At 41.7% G+C, this 21,469-nt stretch overlaps 1 protein-coding gene across 5 annotated transcripts in view; it reads right to left on the bottom strand.

Moving 5' to 3' along the window:
- Positions 1–21,469, bottom strand: part of ITPR2 (inositol 1,4,5-trisphosphate receptor type 2) — a 665,265-nt gene that overhangs the window by 278,360 nt on the left and 365,436 nt on the right. For all 5 annotated transcript variants that reach the window (XM_033951965.1, XM_033951964.1, XM_033951968.1 and 2 more), the window contains 2 exons: positions 17,478–17,620; positions 5,166–5,274 (listed from right to left, as the gene is read on the bottom strand). In XM_033951965.1, coding sequence (XP_033807856.1) covers positions 5,166–5,274; positions 17,478–17,620 — 252 coding nt within the window. The remainder of the gene's footprint in view (positions 1–5,165; positions 5,275–17,477; positions 17,621–21,469) is intronic.

A 21,469-nucleotide genomic window follows, 5' to 3' on the forward strand; every position in this document is an offset into this window, starting at 1 on the left:
ATGGAGCATCTTCTGGACTAGCTAATATTGGAAAATCAACTCACGTCCCCATTACGATTGTGAAACTATTGAAAACCATTTGCACAATATCAAAAATGGACACTACTTCTATAATCCAACTTATTAATTAGATTTACTTAAGTAATTGGATTTAATAGTATGACTGTTGACTTTTTAATCACATTACATTAATTTAGCTTCTAATGGGGACAAGCCTTAGACTTAGGAGAACATGTTTCCCAAAATGGGATTACTTAAAGAGAGAAACACATTACTCTCTTATCTCCTTATAACATCACCGGCTATTACCCCACCTCCCTATCAATATAGATAAATTAACTATTTTATTCTATTTCTATTTTTTTAAAATACATTACATTAATTTTAATAAATAATTCTAAATACTATGTCTCCTCTTTTATTAATTTAAATCCTTAAAAACTTATTAAATTTAAACTACAAAAACTATTTTGGTATGGGATATATATTACTTAAAATAGATCAGCATGCCATTTTTGAAACTCATGACCAACTCATATCAACTCATTACGATTGTGCCATATTTTGAGTATCAAGTTGCCTAGGATTTATAAGGACAATAGAATTTTATTTTCCACCTGGCATACATTAAGATTCATTAATTTAACTCATATTCCGATCCATCATTCCACATGTCAATCTCTATGGTTAAACTCCAGGATTCAAATCGGTGAGTCTAAAATCCTCTGGAAACATTGGCTGCAGGCAGGCATACGTACTTTAGAGGATGTAATTTCTAATGGGAAAATGCTAAATTCATTACAACTGCAACAATCATTCGGCATTTCAAAATGTCAAGCTTATAAATGGTTGCAGTTGAAACAGGCCATTCAGAAGGGGTTCTCTGATTGGCGCAATTTAAAAAATCAGTATAGTTTGCCGGACCTATGTTTCCAGACAGATTTGCTAGGGCATCAGGCTGCCAAGTGATACAAATTAATATCTGAATATTTGAATAAAAAACCATAAACAAGCTTAAAAGATATTTGGAGCATTGAGACAAAGCAGCAGATTTCTGCTACTCAATGGCCACAGATTTGGACTTGGAGCATGAGGTGTACAGCATCAGCATCTATGAGGCAAACTTGGTTCTTTCCATTATATTGAATTTTCTGGACCCCTGTTCGTTTGCAAAAATTAGGTAGTTCAAAGTCTAATAGATGCTGGCACTGTCATCTTGAAATAGGGACACTGGATCACTTGTTGTTCTATTGTCCCTTGATACTCAATTTTTGGAAGTCTTTATGGGGTAAAGTTAATATGATATTGGAAACTTCAATTCCATTGTCATACGACATAGTATTATTCGGGACTTTGTTAAAACCTAAAAGTCAAATTATTGCAAGTAAGAATAGATTACTTTTGATTATGACAGGAGTTGCTATGCAGCTAATTACAAAAAATTGGAAAAACTGGGACAGACTAAATCATATCTTTTGGTGAGAAACCCTGTGCCAATTTTATAAATATGAACGAATGAACTCTGAACAATTGGGGTACTATCAAAAATGTAAAGAGACTTGGGATCCATTAGCAAATTTTGTAAAAATGGATCACTAGTATAAGCCTTTGATTTCTGAATGAATGTTACACACATCCAGGAAGGGTGGGAGGGGTGATATATACTTATATTATTATTTGTTAGATATAAGTGCCGATTATTGTACCAATTGATTTTATATTCTATTGCACTTTGTGTTTGTTTTTGAAATTAAAATAGAATTAAAAAAAAAAAGAAAGGAGGTATATCAAATTCAATAAATAAATAAATAAAAAGAAAGGATTTCTCATGCTGTTCGAATGAATAGATTTCACTGAAAGGGAAAGAAGCATAGAAGCCCTAACCTGTAGCAGAACAGAGCAGAAAAGAAATGAAAAATTTAAAAATGAAACAAAATATTCATAGAAAAAAATGCAGACAGCTACCATTGAGCGACAGAAACACATCTTTATATATTTTGGGGTTACAACTCTAGAGGAGCACTGCCCATCTGGATTCTTATGCAGATGTAAAGTATACTAAATATATCAGCCATTGTTGGATGATCGGTACAAAAAAAGAACGGTTTTCTATAATTTCATATATACTATTACGAACCAAAATAAACATAACATTTAATATCTGATCTAGCTACCTCTGATTCAGAATTTCCTCTGTCCAACAAATCAAGATCATTTTTCTAATCATATCTAGCAGATTATCTTAGAACTAGTGGCTTTTCCATGGTTATCTCCTGTGACAAACATACATATTCATTTTCTGTCCTTAATATAGCACATCATATGCTGCTCACTGACATATCAAGCCCCACTATGAAACACAATGAGGTTGCTGATGTTGCATATTAAAAGACTTATTTATATACCCCGGCCCATTTTAAACAAATCATTATGAAAACTAGCATGAGATGGTGTGATGTGTCAAAGCAGTATAAATGCCTCCTTTGGGTGTACACACTGAGACAAGGAGCCAGAAGTTCCACTTGTTAAGAAGTGTGATTACAGATTTATTTATAAATTATATCCTATGGTATTTTCTGGGATTTGTGTCATTTTCTTTTTGCTGAATTCCTGTCAGAGGAAATGACACAAATCCTTGAACTGCAAATTACGCAAGCATATATGAATGACAAACAGCACAATTACCTACAATGGAAACACATTCAAGTATAAGGGCATGTTAATCATGCACTCTTCTCCGATACAGTATATATTTGGTGCAGAAAAGGTAATGAGCGATGTCTCAATTGCAACCAGACCAGAAACTGACGATAAGAATAAACTTACCCCCTCTTTTACTAAGGTGCGCTAACTGATTAGCGCATGCTAGTTGAATTAGCACACGTTAAATGCTAATGCGTCCATAGACTAACATGCATGCGTTAGCATTTAGCACGCACTAATCAGTTAGCACACCTTAGTAAAAGAGGACCTTAGACATAAAGGGGCCCTTTTACTAAGCTGGGTAAGCAGCCAATGTGGGGTTTATTGTGCAGTAGATACCGTGTTTCCCCGAAAATAAGACTGGGTCTTATATTCATTTTTGCTCCAAAAAACGCAATAGGGCTTGTTTTCGGGGGTAGGGCTTATATTAGGAGCATCTTTAAAAATCATGCTAGGGCTTATTTTCAGGATAGGTCTTATTTTCAGGGAAACAAGGTAGTAGTGTACACTGGCACTGCTGTCTCCTTGGCTAAAAAGGGAGCCACTGCAGTAAAAATCTCACTTTGGCTGTCTACCATGGGAGTGGTTGTGATCTGGATGTCACATGGGGAGGCAGAGGAGTGGCTGGCTGTAACAGCTAGCACATGAATGGATACAGCTGAATTTAACATCTCAACAAGAGCCAGTAAGTGCAGCTGTGCTACAGGAGGCTAGTAACACAACACATTGTTAAAGACATCCCTGCATCTCCGATACTCCTCTCAGTACCCTGACATTAGCCCTGATCCACTTCCCAGCAGTCAGAATACTCCAAATCACAGTCCGAGTAGTACTGCAAAATGACTTGTAGAGGTCATGGCAGCCATTTTGGATCCCAGCACAGTCCTGATGACAACAGAGGGGCTCAGCTGCCACTTGGGTACTACTTGACTACCAGGGAAACACCTGGTAGGTCACCGGGAGGATGTGGGGGTGGGGTTGCTTCTGAGGGGACAGATTTAGAAGGTGTGAGCAAAAGGCTCTGTGACTGTCGGGAGGGAATCAGGGCTGTGAATTGGAATGTTGTAACTGTTGGGAGGGGGTGGAGTTGTGACTTGGAATGCTGGAGTTTAACGAGGGATATCAGGGCTGTGCTGTGGGAAGGAACAAAGCTGTGGCAATGGCACTTGTTAATATTTCTTTCATGGTCCTACACCATATTACACATCATGTTTGAAAATCAGTAAGATGTTCAGAGTTTCTAAGTACATATTTATTAACATTGAACCTACTTTGACAGTCTAAAAATTACTCCCAAAATGTATTTGACATAGTAATATAGTAAATGATGGCAGATAAAGTCCCAAATGGTCCATCCAGTCTGCCCAACCATACACGCAATCTAATCTTCAATTTCTTTGTCACACTATAGGGCTCATTTTCAAAAAAGATAGATGTTCAAAAAATGGCATAAACCAGTACTTGGGCATCTTACTAGTCACAACATCCAAGTGAGCATTTTTGAACCTGAATTTCTAGATGTCTTTCTGGTCATTTTGTCTCCAGTGCATCTAAATCTTAAGGGGCCTTGATAGAGGCATGTTTTGGGTGGGCTTAGCACTTGGATACCAATATTGATGATAAAACATCCAAGGCACAATTTGGATATATTGGGCTAAACCTGTTTTTTAAATGAATAAGGGCCAAAAAGGTACCCAAACTGACCAGATGATCATTGGAGGGATGAAAATCTGCCCCCCTCCAATGGTCACTGACCCCCCTCCCAACCCCCGAAGATCTGCATGAAAGAGTACTATGACAGCTACAGATACTATGGCCTGACCTAGCAGAGCTGCAAGCAGGTCTCTGAAGTAGCCTGGTGGGCAGTACAGTGGACTGCAGAGAAGGGGGCCCAGGGCCACATGCCACCCTAACTAGTTCACTTGTGGTGAAAAGTGTGAGACTATCAAAAATCCACTGTAGTACCATATAGGTGGCACTTGCAGGCATAAGGGCTTTTAGGTGGGTACACAGTAGATTTGGGGGGAGTTTTGGAGGGCTCACCATATAATGTATAGGAGTTATGGTGAGATGTGTACCTGGCACCCTTAATGTGAAATTCACAGCAGGGTCCCTAGGGTGCTTTGCTGGCATATCTGTGTGGCCAATCCATTAAAAATGGCTTATTTTGGACGTTTTTAATTAGGATTTTTTTTTTTTTAATAATGGCTAAAAAATTAGATATCTAGCTGGGCCGTTTTCAAATAAAAAAAGATAGACGTCTTCTGGGTTCAAAAATAGGCATTTTCTCTATCTGATTTTTGGACAATTTTTTCAAAACATCCAAAGTCAGACTTAGATGTCCTATCGAAAATGCCCCTCCACACTATCAGATTCAAGACTAGCCTGGTGTCATGCTGAAGTCCCAGACTTAACTAATGCATTATTACTGGCACTATGGATAATCAAAGAATGCATAGTACCTCTTCCACATAGCTGTCCTTCTTATCAAGCATTTCCCGTAATGTCTGAAGAATTTTAATGCAGAGTTTTTCTTCTTTCTCCATTAGTTTCTTTGTATGATTAATCAACCTTTGATAAAATGACAGAAAAAAAAATTTACAGAGTATTGAGAAAGCCTTCCCAACTAGCAAGAACTGAGACTTTATGTTACCTATTAAAAAAAATTAGGGGCTTTTTTACTAAACCATATTAAGCACCTACCCTCTAATTTGCCACAAGTTAGGCACCAATTAGGGGTAAATGCAGCCAGATATTCTTACATATGAGTGACATCGTCCACGGAACCCTATATGGACAAGTACCAAAGTATACTGTCACTTTAAAACTTTAGCACTGTCTATACTGTACATGCACCTTCCCACTTGACGTCAGCTCTCAGAACCTTCAGTTCCATCCACAAGCTAAGAAGTCAGCTAGGGGAGATGGGCAGGTTGTGAGAATATCTGGCTGCTGTCCTCGCAGAACACCTGCTATAGGTGAGTAACTATGCTTTCTCAGAGGCCAAGCAATAAGTATATTCTCACATATGGGACTTCCAAGCTGCCAGACTCATGCCTCTAGGAAGAGAGTTAAATATAACTGTCATGAGGCTGGTGAAATCCATGAGAATGGAGAGACAATGGCTTTTTTACATTACATTACATTACATTAGTGATTTCTATTCCGCTTGTGCCTTGCGGTTCTAAGCGGATTACAAATTAGAAGACTGGACATTTCCAGTAGCATTGCAGTACATAGAATCAAGAATGTGTCAAGTTACAATTGTTAGTCTGGACATTTCCAGGAGAAATTGAAAGCAGATAGTAGATAGTGATAGGTTGTTTTGATGAATAGAAATAATACAGTCAGGATTCAGAGGTGTTGCTGTGGTGGTGGTGGTGGTCATGAGAGTATTTTCTAATACTATTGTGAGGTTATGATGATGGGAAGTGTTTTTTGAAGAGATGAGTTTTGATTTCTTTTCGGAATACTTTAATGTCTATTGATTTGGTCAGTAGATTGGAGATGGTAGTATCTATCTTTGCTGCCTGTGTTCCATTGAGAGGGGGGTATATGAATAGGCTCTGAGTTCTCCTTAATCTGTGTGAGAGGTTACGGTGTAGTCTGTTGTTTATGTAGCTGGGTGCTGTTCCGTGTATTACTTTGTATAGTAGACAGTAGAATTTGAACTGGGATCGTTCCCTTCGATCTATTTCTCAAGACCTATTATCAGTCCCCTCTTTAAAAACAGTAGGCACAAGAAGAAACGAAATGTTCTCTGTTTTAGGACCTCACACTTGGAATTCCTTGCCCTTCTACATAAGAAAAGAAAAAGACCTCAATTCCTTTAAAAAATCTTTGAAAACTTTTTTATTTAAAGATGCTTTTACTATTTAATTTTATACTCTATTTATATATTCCTTGTTTTTCAAGCTCAATTTTTAATCTCCTAATCTTATTTTTGCCCCTTCCTTATGTGTGTACCTTTAATGTTTCTTCCATTTGAGACTGAGAAAATTGTAACTTTTTCCCTTTTTTCCCTAATGTATCTAGTTTGTGAAGTAACTCCTTATAGTTCTAACATTGTATGTCATAAATTTTTGTCTTTCAAAAATTTGTTAAGAAGTTTTGTTGTTAACACTATCTGTTATCAAATATGATATTTTAATTGTACATCGCTTAGAAATTATTATAGGCGATTCATCAAATAAAATTGAACTTGAACTTGAACTTGGTAGCCAGTGTGAGTCTAGGTATGCGTTGGTGATGTGGTCATATTTGCCGAGGGAGTAGATGAGTCTGAGGGCCGTGTTCTGAACAGTCTGTAGTTGTTTTATCATGTAGTTTGGGCATGATAGTAGAGGCTGTTGCAATAATCTACAATACTTAGTACTAGGGATTGTACTAATATCTTGTATTGATCTTTGTTGAAGAATTTTCTTATTTTTCTTAGGTTACGCATTGTGAAGAAAGCTCTTTGGATGATTTTGTGGATTTGAGACTGCATTGTGCAGTTTCTGTCTAGTTGTATTCCCAGGATCTTGAGTGTACTTTGCATTGGGTACTTGATTGTATTTAATTCTGGTTCTGTGAGAGATGTTTTTTTTTCCTTCTCTAGTAGTAGGAATTTAGTTTTTTCCGAGTTCAGTTTTAGTTTATGACTTGACATCCATTTTTCTACCGTTTCCATTATTATTTTCAAGTGGTTTGTGGATAAGGGGTCTTGAATGTTAAAGGGGAGGAGGATAGTTATATCATCCACGTAGCTGAATGATACTGTGTTTAGGGCGTCTAGGGTTATGCCGAGGGATGCTATGAAGAGGTTGAATAATATGGGTGATAATGGTGATCCTTGTGGTACTCCACATGGGTTTGACCATGGGTCGGATATGTGCTCTTTTGACTTGACTTTGTATGTTCGTGTTTTGAGGAAGCTTTGGAACCATTTGTGAACATTACCTGAAATTCCTATTGCGTCTAATATCTGGAGTAGTGTGTGATGGTCAACTAGGTCGAATGCCGCAGAAAGATCGAGCTGAATGAGAAGCAGCTTGTTTCCTTTGCTGAGGTGTTGTCGGACAATGTCTAATAGTGATACCAGTAGAGTTTCTGTGCTATGGTTGGATCTGAATCCAGATTGTGATGGATGTAGTATGTGATGGTCTTCAAGGTAGTTGGAGAGGTGTTGTGCGACAAGACCTTCTGTTATTTTGATGTATAGTGGGATTGAAGCGATTGGTCTATAGTTTGCAGGATTGTCTATAGGACCTTTGGGATCTTTTAGGATAGGTGTAATTATGATTTCTCCTAATTCCGGTGGGAAATGACCTTCACTTAGTGTTGTTTGAAGCCATAGTGTGAGGCTAGCTTTAAATTTGGTGGAAGCTGTTGCTAGTAAGTATGAGGGACAGTTGTTCAAGTCACATGAGGATTTGCTGTATTTTTTGTAAAGCCTGTCCAAGTCTGACCATTGTATCTTTGGGAAGTTTGTCCATATCCTGTCTGCTGGGATTGCTTCATCTGTTTTGGGATTGATTCGTATTTCTTCTATGTTGATTCTTGAATTGTTGAATGTGGATCTGGTTGTGATGATTTTGTGTTTGAAATGATCCGCTAATTGGGTGGCTGTGGGAGTTTGGTTTCCTTGGGTGGCGAGAAATGGTTTGGTATCAGTGAGATTTCTTACGATGTCAAAAAGTTTTCTTGTGTCTGGTTTTTCGGTGCCGATGAGTTTGGAGTAGTAGTTTTTTCGTTTTTCCTTCAGTTTGGTATTGTATTGTTTGATTTGGATTTTCCATTCATCTTTGGTGTGATTGTGTTTTTGTTTTTTCCATGTCCTTTCTAATTGTCTGCATTTTCTTTTTAGGTGTAGAAGTTTGTTGTCGAACCATTTGTTAGATGGTCTGTCTATTTTGTTTTTGTTTTTTATTGGAGCTAGTTCGTTTAGTGTAGATTCACTGAGTGTCCGCCAACTGTTTATGAATTCTTTGGGGTTGTTGGGGTCGATTTCGGGGTCGACTGTGTTCCAGAATGTGATAGGTTCGATTTTCGGTCTGATCTTGATGTGTGATTTCTTTGGGATGGGTTTGTTGTTATTTTGAGCCCAATTGATGGTGAATGAATATTTGAAATGGTCTGACCAGAGAGTAGGGTGCCAGGACCCTTTTGAGATGTAAATGTTTTGTGTGTTTTGATTTGGAAATGAATGAGCTGCTATATCAAGTTGATGATCTTTTTCGTGTGTGGGTTCTGGGGTTGAGAATTTGGTAGGATAGGGTGTTGAGGTATGAGAGTATATCTGTTGTTTGTTTGGATGATTGATCTTCTAAGTGGAGATTTAAGTCTCCAAGGATCAAGTTATGTGTGGAGGAGAGTGAGTTCTGGAAGATGAATTCTTCAAGTTCTTGTTTTGAGGTGTTCCATTTACCTGGTGTAATGTAGCAAATAAGACAGTTCAGGTTTCCATTGAGTGATTTGTCAGATATTTGGCAGGCTAGCAGATCTAGATAAGGGGTGGAGTGCTTGGTTAGTACGTCGATGTTGAGATTGTTTTTTGTTATGATTGCTAGACCTCCTACTCTTCTGTTTTCTCGACATACTAACTCAAGTTTATATCCTTTGGGGCAGAATTCTGTGATGCTTGGATCTGACTCAGAGGTGAGCCATGTTTCGGTTAGGAAGAGGCAGCCTAGATTGTCTTTGATCAGCCAGTCTTTGATTAATTCTGCCTTTGGGCTGACGGATCTGATGTTCATATATGCGCAAGCTATTGTAGTGTATTTTGTGGTGGGGGTAGTGGTTGTATTGATGATAGTTCTTGGTGAGGTTTGGTATTTTTGTGTGCTTGAGTTAGGCTTTGGTGGAGGTCTTTTTCCCCAGATGGTGGGAATGCTGGCTTGGCTGGATAGTGGACATGGAATTAGCGTTCTAGTGGTATGCAGTTTTCTGGTATGTTGAACAGGTCTGTGCGTTGTTGTTAGGATAGGGATGGTGTGTATTTGGTAGCCTGTGGTTTTCCATTTTGCAATAAATATGGCAATTAGTATGAGGACAAGGATGAGGTTGGGTGTACGCAGTGCCATTTTTTTTTTTTTTTTTAATTTGTGAAGTCTGCGGTTTAGTAGCTATTTGAGTTGATTGTTAGAGTGGATGTATGGGTTGACCTTAGAGTTCTGGCTGCTTCCAGATCAAGGAAGAGGGTTCAGAGTTGCTTTACTCACCACTTTGTTGACTGTTGTTGGTGGATTTCGAACAGGATCTTTGGTGCCTGAGCTGTGAGCGTTTTTGGTTGTCCTGTGACTTCCTGAAGGCGCTTCACGAAGGCGCGCACTAAGGCGCATGCGCCTTTGTCACGCGCCTTCGTCAGTGCGCTGAACGGCTTGCGCCGTTGGCGCTGTGTTTATGTGCTGGGTCCGCCGCTGGTCGGGGAGAGGGGCGGAGCAGGGCTCCCACGCGACCTCTCCTCTGGAACTCCTGCTGGTGCTGGAAGGGGGGCCCGAAAGTGGTCGTGCGCCGTTGGCGCTGTGTTTATGTGCTGGGTCCGCCGCTGGTCGGGGAGAGGGGGCGGAGCAGGGCTACCCACGCCGACCTCTCCTCTGGAAACTCCTGCTGGTGCTGGAAGGGGGGCCCGAAAGTGGTCGTGCGCCGTTGGCGCTGTGTTTATGTGCTGGGTCCGCCGCTGGTCGGGGAGAGGGGTGGAGCAGGGCTCCCACGCGACCTCTCCTCTGGAACTCCTGCTGGTGCTGGAAGGGGGGCCCGAAAGTGGTCGTGCGCCGTTGGCGCTGTGTTTATGTGCTGGGTCCGCCGCTGGTCGGGGAGAGGGGCGGAGCAGGGCTCCCACGCGACCTCTCCTCTGGAACTCCTGCTGGTGCTGGAAGGGGGGCCCGAAAGTTTTTTAAAGAGAGAATAAATTTTTAAGACTTGCCTGACCAAACTGACTAGAATGTTGATCTAAGAACATAAGATTTGCCGCTGATAGGTCAGACCAGTGGTCCATCATGCCCAGCAGTCCGCTCACGCGGTGGCCCTTAGGTCAAAGACCAGTGCCCTATTTGAGTCTAGCCTTACCTGCGTATGTTCTGTTCCAGTAGGAACTTATCCAACCTTTTCTTGAATACCTGAAGGGTGATTTCCCCTTAACAGCCACCAGAAGAGCGTTACAGATTTCTACCACTCTCTGGGTGAAGAACTTCCTTACGTTTGTACAGAATCTTTTCCCTTCTAACTTTAGCGAGTGCCCTCTCGTTCTCTTCACTTTGGAGAGGGTGAACAATCTCTCTTTTTCTACTAAGTCAATTCCCTTCAATATCTTGAATGTTTCGATCATGTCCCCCCTCAGTCTCCTCTTTTCAAGAGAGAAGACCCCCAGTTTCTCTAGCCTCTCATTGTACAGCAACTCCCCCAGTCCCTTAACCATTTTAGTCGCTCTTCTCTGGACCCATTCAAGTAGTACTATGTCCTTTTTCATGTACGGCAACTAGTGTTGGACGCAGTATTCCAGGTGGGGGTGCACCATGTCCCGGTATAACAGCATGATAACCTTTTCAGATCCTGTTCATGATTCCCCTTCTTAATCATTCTAGCATTCTGTTTGCCCTTTTCGCCACTGCCCACATTGCACGGATGGTTTCATTGACTTGTCTACAAGTACTCCCAAGTCTCTTTCCTGGGGGCTCTCTCCGAGTATAGCACCGGACATCCTGTATTCGTGCATGTTATTTTTGTTACCAACATGCATCACCTTGCACTTATCCACGTTGAACCTCATTTGCCATTTCGCGGCCCATTCTTCGAGTGTATGTATGTCTCATTGTAGGTCTTCGCAATCCTTCTGTGTCCTCACTACTCTGAATAACTTTGTAATGTCCACAAATTTAATCACCTCACTCGTCATGCCAATTTCTAGGTTAGAGAATGACAACGGTGGCGGGTTTACCCGCTGCTACCGCCTTTAGCCACGGGTAACCCGCCGGAATGGGGAAAGAAAAAAAGCAGTCACTGTGGGGACGGGGACAAGGCCATTCACCGCCCCATGGAGCGGTGAATAGTCTTGTCTCTGCAGTGAGGTATCAAGGATCGCGCGGTCCCCGCAGCCACCGCCCACCTGCCCGTAGCATTTAGCCAGCTCCCTCCCTCCACCTCACCTTAAATTTCGAGGTTTTCGGCTTCCTTTTTTTCTGAGCTGCACGCGTTCAAAAAGCCGTGCACGCGCGGCTGCTCAAGTCAATCAATCTTCTCCTCTGCAACCGGAAACAGGAAGTTGCAGGAGAGGAGAAGTTTGATTGACTCAAGCAGCCGCGCGTGCACGGCTTTTTGAACGCTTGCGGCTCGGAAAAAAGGAAGCCGGCAAACTCGGAAGGAATATAAGGTGAGGTGGAGGGAGGGTGGGGGCTGCTGGACCATTCTTCATTACCTTGCCATACTAATTCCATTCTGTGCTAAGTGTCACGCAGTAGCATACCAAGGGGGTGGGCGGGAGGGGCGGTCCACCCCGGGTGCCGCCTTAGGGGGGGGTGAAACAGCTGGCCCGGTCCCTATCGCGCTCCCACCCTCCCAGCGAAAGCAGCATCGGCGCCATTACCGAAAAAGGTAATGGCGCCAGGCCTTGGAGCACCGAGGCAGACCGTTTCTCCCCCCCTCCAAGCCGAACCCCCGCTGACCCTCCTATCTCTCCCCCCCCAAGTGAACCTTTCTGACCCTCCCAGTGAAAGCAGCAAACCTCCCTCCAGTAGCGTCAGCTTTCTCCTCCCTCTGCCGCACCACTGATGACATCATCAGTGATGCGGCAGAGGGAGGAGAAAGCCGCGAAGGAGGTTTGCTGCTCTCCCTGGGAGGGTCGGAAAGGTTCACGGGGGGGAGATAGGAGGGTCAGCGGGAGTTCGTCTGGGAGGGGGGAGAAGCGGTCTGTCTCGATGCTCCATTATCTTCTTCGGGCAGCAGCAGCGTTTACAATTCGCTGCTGTTGCCGGCTTCAGGCCTTGTTCTCTGCCGGGTCCTGCCTACTTCCATGAAGACAGGACCCGACAGAGAGGAAGGCCTGAAGCGGGCAACAGCAGTGAATTGTGAATGCTGCTGCTGCCCGATGAAATTCAGGACATCGGGGAAGGAGCAGGGAGAAATTGGCTGCTGGCATGGGGGTGAGGGTAGGGAAAGAATCGTGGAAGTGGAGAAATTGGCACAATGGCTTTGTGGGGGCTAGGGGGGGAGAGAGAAAGAAAGGAAAAAAATAAAGAGGGGGGCCAGGGGGAGAGAGAAAGAAAGGCAGAAATAAAGAGGGGGGTCAAGGGGGAGAGAAAGAAAGGCAGAAAGAAAGAGGAGGGCCAGGGGGAGAAAGAAATAAAGAGGGATGCCAGGGGGAGAGAGAAAGAAAGGCAGAAAGAAAGAGGGGGTCAAGGGGGAGAGAAAGAAAGGCAGAAAGAAAGAGGAGGGCCAGGGGGAGAGAGAGAAAGAAAGAGGGAGGCCAGTGGGAGAGAGAAAAAAAGGCAGAAATAAAGAGGAGGGCCAGGGGGAGAGAGAAAGAAAGGCAGAAATAAAGAGGAGAGTCAGGGGGAGAGAGAAAGAAAGAGAGGGGGGGGCAGGAGAAGAAAGAAGAAGGACCAGAAACTCATGAAATCACCAGACAAAAAGGTAGATTTTATTTTCAACTTAGTGATCAAAATGTGTCCGTTTTGAGAATTTATATCTGCTGTCTACATTTTGCACTATGGCCCTCTTTTACTAAACCGCAATAGCGTTTTTTAGCGCAGGGAGCCTATGAGCGTCGAGAGCAGCGTGGGGCATTCAGCGCAGCTCCCTGCGCTAAAAACCGCTATCGCAGTTTTAGTAAAAAGGGAGGGGGAATATTTGTCTATTTTTGTATAGTTGTTACTGAGGTGACATTGCATAAAGTCATCTGCCTTGACCTCTTTGAAAACCCGCGAAATATAAATGATAATTAACATTTTCTCTGCGTACAGCATGCTTTGTGTTTTTAAAATTTTATTGTTGGTAGATCATTTTGACTTGGCCACAAATGTAAGGGGGAGGGAGGGAGGGAGCTGCTGAAAGACATCTAATAATCCTTGCAGGCTTGACTGTGCAGGGAATTATTTTTGTAAAATCATGTTTTGTTATGTGACTGGCATTATCTAGACTTTAATTTCTATGAATGAATAGAATGAAAATGATATAAAATTACTTGCTTGTTTTTATGTGTGTGCGCTGAAGGAAAGTGGAGAGAGAGTGGGCTGAGGATGCTGAAGGGAAATGGGGAAGAGAGTGGGGAGAAGACGCTGATTTATAAATTGACAATTGTACAGAATAGTGTTTCTTTTTATACTTTAATATAAACAGTTCAAGGCTTGTGTGGATGGAATCAGGTGGTTTGCGGGGATGGGGACCAAGCTTACGGGGATTAGTCCAATAAAATTGTATTTTTTTATTTCTCATTATTTGTTTTATTTTTATTTGTTAATTTGTAAAGTGGTGATTGTTATGTATCAGTTTTTTCAAATTTACATCTACTGTCTTTATATTTTGCACTGTATTAGAGGACATGTGTTACTGTTTTTTGTGGTGTTGCATTGTATCCAGGGTCTGGTTTCTTGGCGGTTCAGTTTAACTTTTGTCTACATATTTCTATAAGCTAAATATTAGAGTACTAAGGCTTAAATGGATGCTGCGGGGACGGTGACGGGGTGGTGAATGGGATGGCAGTGGCGGTGAAGGGCGGTGCAAGGAATGCCAGTGACAGTGACGGGGCAGTGAAGGGAATGGCGGTGACGGGGCGGTGCAGAGGATGGTGGACCGGGGACGGGGCAGTGACGGGGACAGATTTTTTCACCGTGTCATTCTCTATTCTAGGTCATTTATAAATATTTTGAAGAGCACAGGCCCGAGCACCGAACCCTGCGGCACTCCACTCATGACACTTTTCCAGTCCGAGTACTGTCCATTCATCCCCACTCTCTGTTTCCTATCCGCCAACCAGTTTTTAATCCACATGAGTATATCACCCTTGATTCCATGGTTCGCAATAATGAGAAGTAAATGTGTTGGCTGAGGACCACAAGTCACTCTGAAAATGTCTTGGATGGGAAAGGAGCGTAAATGTGCAAAAGAAATTGCCATGGCTCTCAAGTTGGGCAGACTGTATGGACCATTCAGATCGTTATCTGCCATCATCTACTATGTTACTATATATGTTACTATGTTACTCTATGAGCAATAACATGGCCTTCTAGCATCAGACCACACCAAAGGATATGCAATTTGCTAGCCAGCATGAAATAGTCCTCTTGGTAACTGGAACTTCCAATCTCTTAGGGTCAAAGGAGATAAACAACTGCTATGTAGTCCTATGTGATTTGGTTCAATCCAAGTAGTACAGTACAAGTACAGAACAAGATATGAGACCTGACTCCCCAGAATATGCATGTGGTTTTGGATAGAACACAGGTAAAAACAATGGACTGGTTGAGATTAAATTCAGAGACCACTTTTGGTAAAAACTTCAGACGAGTACGGAGGACAACTTTTTTTTTAAATTGCAATTTAAATATATACTTTACATCAATAATGCAAGAGCACAGAGGACAACTTTGTTGTGATAAAATCTGGTATAGATTGGATTCAATACTAGTGCTTGTAATTCGCTGACTCGATATAAAGAAGTAAGCGCGATAAGGAAAGTAACTTTCCAGGTGAAGTATTTTAGAAAAGCAGGGGTTCAAATGGTGGTTTCATGAACACAGAAACAAGAATATTCAAATCCCATTCCATAGGCGGTGGTCTCAGTGGAAGCTTAGTTTGATAAAAACCTTTCATGAATCTGGAGACCAATGAATGCATTGAAATGGATTTACTATTCAACTGAGTATGAAAAGAACTGATTGCAATGAAATGGGAAGATGAAGGAGGTAGTCTAGAAGAGACGTTAGAGGACATGTGACTGGATCCAATGAGTGGAGATCACACCAAATAGAACATTGTGACCATTTAAATTGTTAATAGTGTCTAGTAGATGGTTTTCTGGATGCCTCAATAATGTTCAAGACTAAAGGCGATCGAGGAGAAGTATCTGTGTATGGGAAGACAGATATCAGGCTGTGAGTGCCAATGAGCATAGGTTGAGATGAAGGAGAAAATATTTGTTCTGAGTTAGTAGTGTTAGAAATAACTGAAATGGGATGGGATCCCGATTGATGAGTTGTAGAAGAGGAAACCAAGCTCATCTTGGCCAATGTGGTACTATGAGAATCATTGATATTTGCTCTTGGCGAAATTTGAGAAGAGTTTTCCCAATTAGTGGTATTAAAATAAACGCATAAAGGAAGCATCCTTGCCAGTCGAAGAGAAAGGCATCAGAGTCGAGACAATTGGGATTGAACAGTCTGGAGCAGTAAAGCGGCAGCTTGTGGTTGGTGTGAGATGCATACAGATCTATGTTGGGAGTCCCCCGTAATGTAAAAATCTGATGTAAAGTCACTGTGTGGCGGGACCACTTGTGAGGTTGGAGAAGTCTGCTCAATTTGTCTGCCAAGCAGGTTTCTTTTCCTGCTAGATATACTACTTTGAGGAAGCTGTTGTGACTGATTGCCCAAATCCAAATTTGGATGTTTCTAGACAAAAGGGATGAGTACCTGTGCTGCTTTGCTTGTTTATGTAATACATTGCTACTTGATTGTCGGTATGCACAAGAAATACATGGTTCTGCAAGTGATCCTAAAAGATGAAGAGAACATTGTGGATTGCCTGTAACTCCAGTAGGTTGATTTGTAGTATTTTCTCATGAGAAGACCAGATTCCTCAACTGCTGTCCATACCGGGTTCCGTGGACAATGTCACCCCCATGTGGGAATATACTGCCTGCTTGTCCTCTGAAAAAATGCCCATCTCACAGCCATAATCGAACAGGAAATCTAGACATTTTTCTGTTTGAAGATGGCTATGAAATGGCCAGCGTTTTAGGGGCATTATGAGAAGGATGGGTTGTTTGTTTTTTTTAATGCTTCTTCTTTATCTCTTGCTCCCTAACAATTCTGCAGCACAAACCATAAAAGTCTGCCCAGCACCGGTCTATATCCCAACTACTGGAGTTGCTGTTGAAGCCCACTCCAGCTTTGATCTTTACCTGTTTTTGTCATTTGTGGAACCCAGATCATAGAAGTCTGCCCAGCATTGGCCTTACTTCCCAACTGTTGAACCTGCTGTCAAAGCTTACTCCAGTTATCAGGTCATTTAAGTTTTGCTTTAATTGGATTCCATCCTTTTGCTACATAGAGATACTCTGTGTTTATAATATACTAATGACTTACTTTCATAGTGTTGTTTGCCTCTTATACTATCATTTCACCCTATATTCTTTCTTTTGTGCTAATATCTGGATTTTTATTTGTACTGTAATCTGCTTAGTGTTCTCAATGAGTGGTATATCAAATTTACAATAAACTTGACATCTGCATACTGCAATCTCTGCCCAAGTTCTGTCCATACTGCACCTATACATGACTGTCAGCAAGGTATGTATCATTATGCTATCATGTAGACTTTTAAATTGGTTCATATTTTATAAAAAGGCCAAATAGGCGTAAAAATGACTTCATAAGATTATGCCTAAAAACTCAATGGGTCAAAATAAAATGTTGATTAAAAGATAACAGTTCTTTCCCTTTTATAAAGTTGACCAAAATTTTTTAAAACTTTCACACCCTCAAAAATACTTTAGTCAATGACAGATATTTCTGATATACACAATAAAATATCGCAATCATTTTCCTAGGTGAAGTAAACAAAAATAGATGCAAGCCACTTACTTGGATAGGAAGGCACAACATTTCATACGAGCATCACTTCCCTCAGGAAATAGAAATTCTGGACGGTGCAACACATCAACTAACACAGAGAATTCAGCCTGTACCATAGGACTAAACTGCTGCTCCAAAGACGACACTACGTCCTAGAGGTATAAGCAAAAGAGGTGTATTTGAATTCTACTGTACTTAAATATAACCTACCTGTTGAGCAAATCCAAATAAAAAAAACAAATAATAAGAAGCTTGAGTATTCAAACTGGCTAAATCTAAAAGTAGGGGGTCAATATTATAAAAATAAAAAAAGTAGGGGTCATTTTATGTGGTTTATTTTCTGTTTGTAAAGCCTGTTTTTCATACAGAAGATGGCTATTATAAACTGTATGGAGATATACACACATAAACATAAGACCTACCATACTAGGGCAGACCGCAGGTCCATCGAGCCCAGTACCCTGTTTCCAATAGTGGCCAACCCAGGTCACAAGCATCTGGCAAGATCCCAAAGAATAACACACATTTTATCCTGCCTATCCTAGAATAAGCAGTGGATCTACCCAATTCAGTCTTCATAATAGCTTAAGGACTTTTCCTTTAGGAAGTTATTCATACCTTCTTAAAGCCTTCTAATGTAACTACATTTACCACATTCTCTGGCAATGAATTCCAAAGTTTAATTACATGTTGAGTGAATCAATATTTTTTCTGGTTTCTTTTAAATCTACTACTTAATAGGTTCATTACATAACCCCTAGTCCTAGTATTTTTGGCTAGAGTAAACAAGTGGCTCACATCTACCTGCTCTCCACTTCACTCAGTATTTTATAGACCTCTAATTTCTCCCCTGAGCCATCTCTTCTCCAGGCTGAAGAGCCATAGCAGTTTTAGCCTTTTTTCATAAGGAAGTTGTCCCATCCTTTTTATCATTTTCATTGCCCTTCTCTGTACCTTTTCTAAATCCACTGTATCTTTTTAAGATGCTGCAATCAGAATTGCACATAGTATTCGAGGTGCACCCACACCATAGAATGATACAAAAGCATTATAAACACAGCAAAACAGAAACATGGTCCATCCAGTCTGCCTATCCACAACATCCACTATCTCCTCTTCTCCTTATGTCTCCATCACCTCTACTGGGAGACTATTCCATGCATCTACCACCCTTTCTGTATAAAAGTATTTCCTTAAATTACTTCTGAACCCAACACCTCTTAACTTCTGGCCCTCTGGAGTTTCCTTTCAATTGAAAGACTCACCTCATGTGTATTTATGCCACATAGGTATTTAAATGTTTCTATCATATCTCCTCTCTCCTGCCTATCCTCCAAAGTATACACTTTGAGATCTTTAAGTCTGACCCAGTACACTTTATGACATAGAATATCAACAATTTTAGTTGGCTTCGTCTGGACAGACTCCACCCTGTTCATATCTTTTTGGAAGTGTGGTCTACAAAATTGTACACAATATTCTAAACTAGTGTTTAAGCCCGTTAGATTAACGGGTGCTAGAATAGATGTGTAGACTTAACAGATCACAAAATTTAATGAAAACTTATATCTGTCTTTTTTTCTTTCTCTCTCTCTCCTTGGCCGCTGGCTGTCTGTCCTTTTTTTTTCTCTGCCTCTCTCTCCTTGGCCACTGTCTGTTTTTTTTTCTTTGTCTCTCTCTCTCGCCTTGGCCGCTAGCTGTCTGTCTGTCTTTTTTTTCTTTCTCTCTCTCTCTCTCTCCTTGGCCGCTGTCTGTCTGTCTTTTTTTCTTTGTCTCTCTCTTCTTGGCCACTGGCTGTCTGCCTTTCTCTTTGGACCCCTGTCTGTCTTGTCATTCTTTCTGTTTGTCTCTCTCCCTGGCCCCCTGTCTGTCTGTCTTTCTTTCTTGCTTTCTGTCTATCTCTCTCACCTGGCCCCGTCTGTCTGTCTTTCTTTCTTTCTGTTTCTCTCCATGCCCACTGTCTTTCTGTGTGCATCTGTCTTTCGTTCTCGTGCGCTGCCTGCCTGTCTCTCTCTGTGGCACCATGCCTGCCTGCCTTTCTTTCTGTCTCTCTCCGTGGCCCCCTTATGTCCGTCCCCCCAGAGCAAACCAAGATTGCTGCCTGCCCCAGGACACCCCTCCCCCAAAGCATAGCAAGTTTGCTCCCTGGCCCCTTTCCTTCCCCCCCCCCCACACTTCCCTGTGTAGCAGCAGCACCCCTTGCTTGCTCCCCCTGTCTTGCAGTAGCCCTTCTCCCTTCCTTTTACCTCCCCCCTGTCCAGCAGCACCCATTCCATTCTCCCTGTCCAGCAGTCGTCCTTTTCCCTTCCTTTTCCCTCCCCCTTGTACAGCAGCACCCCTTCCCTGCTCCCCCTGTCCTGTAGTAGGCCAGCCATCAGTAGCGTTTCTCATCCCCCCTCCCCTCTCCTCCCGGGTCTCACACAGTGGTCGGCAGCGGTAGGTCGCTGCTCCTGCTTGCTACGGTCCTTCATCGCTACTGGTTCCCACCTACTTTCTTTTTGCGCGAAGACAGAAACAGGACCCGGCAGCGAGGAAGGCTCTAGGATGGAAGCGACGTCAGCAAATCAAACCGCCAGACTCCACCCACAAGTGCCGCACACCCTAACGAGCCGCACATAGAACACAGCAAGGAAGCAGAAATCATGGTGGCAGGGATCACGCCGTTTCAACTACGCATGCGCGGGTAAGGGTTTTATTATTATAGATGAGGTCTCACCAAAATCTTATACAGATGCATCAATACCTCATTTTTCCTACTGGCTATTTTTTTCCCTATCTTTCCCTAGCTTTCATTGTCACCTTTTCAACCTGTTTAGCCATCTTAAAAACATCACATACTATCACACCCAAGTCTCGCTCTTCTTTCATGCACAAAGTTTCTTCACCCCCTAAACTGTACTGTTCTCTAGGGTTTCTCTAGCCCAAATGCATGACCTTGCATTTCTTAGCATTAAATCTTAGCTGCCAAATTTCAGACCATTCTTCAAGATTCACTAGGTACTTCCTCATGTTTTCCACACCATAGAGGTCTAACTCTATTGAAGCTTTTGGTATCATCCACAAAGAGGCAAATCTTACCTGACAGCCCTGCAGCAATATAGTTTCCAAAAATGTTAAAAAGAACAGGCCCAAGAACTGACCCTTGAGGCATTCCACTAGTAACATCCTTTTCCTCAGAGTGATCTCCATTGACCACTACCCTCTGTCACCTTCCACTCAACCAGTTCCTAGGCTTGATGGACTTTCAGTCTGACCCAGTATGGCAACTTTTATGTTCTTGTAACAATGTACAGAATATGGCAAATAATTCCTATGTTCTGAAGGGATATCTGCGTGGCCATTGTTTTGAAATGATGCCAGACACATATTCATGTTCCTGTAGTTTTGTCATTCAAAAATTGCATGTTTCACTTTGGAAAACAGCTATTCATTTTGGACATTTTCAATGCAAAAATGTCCCATCTCACAGCCATAATCGAACAGGAAATCTAGATATTTTTTCCAGTTTGATTACAGTATTACTGTGACATAGACAGGTTTTTTGGGATTTTATGAGCAGAAAATTTTGGGGCGATATAGAGATATGCAATTTTTTCATTGCGGTGAGAATGTTTTGAGTTCCATATGTAATTCTTTTATATTATTTATTTAAAAAAAAAATTATACTACCTACAACCTGTAGAACACTTGCCCCATAAATCTATAAAGTTGTGTGCCCAAATTTACAACTAGCACACAAAGTTGCATGCACAATTTATAAAATAGGGACAGATACATGTGCTAACTTATAAGATGTTAATTGATGTTAACAGGCTATAATTAAAGATTAGGTTCTTATCTTGCTAATCTTCTTTCAGAGAGAAGATATAGGATTCTGTACAATAGATGTTGTTTCCCATTATTCACGAATCTGTAGAAGGGTGCCACTTTACAACTCCTCCCCTTCTGCAGTGGATAACAGCTCCCTCTTCAGTTGGTATCAAAGCAATCAAACTCCATTG

The sequence above is a fragment of the Geotrypetes seraphini genome, chromosome 7 (assembly GCF_902459505.1).
Source record: "Geotrypetes seraphini chromosome 7, aGeoSer1.1, whole genome shotgun sequence".
Classification (NCBI taxonomy): Eukaryota; Metazoa; Chordata; class Amphibia; order Gymnophiona; family Dermophiidae; genus Geotrypetes; species Geotrypetes seraphini.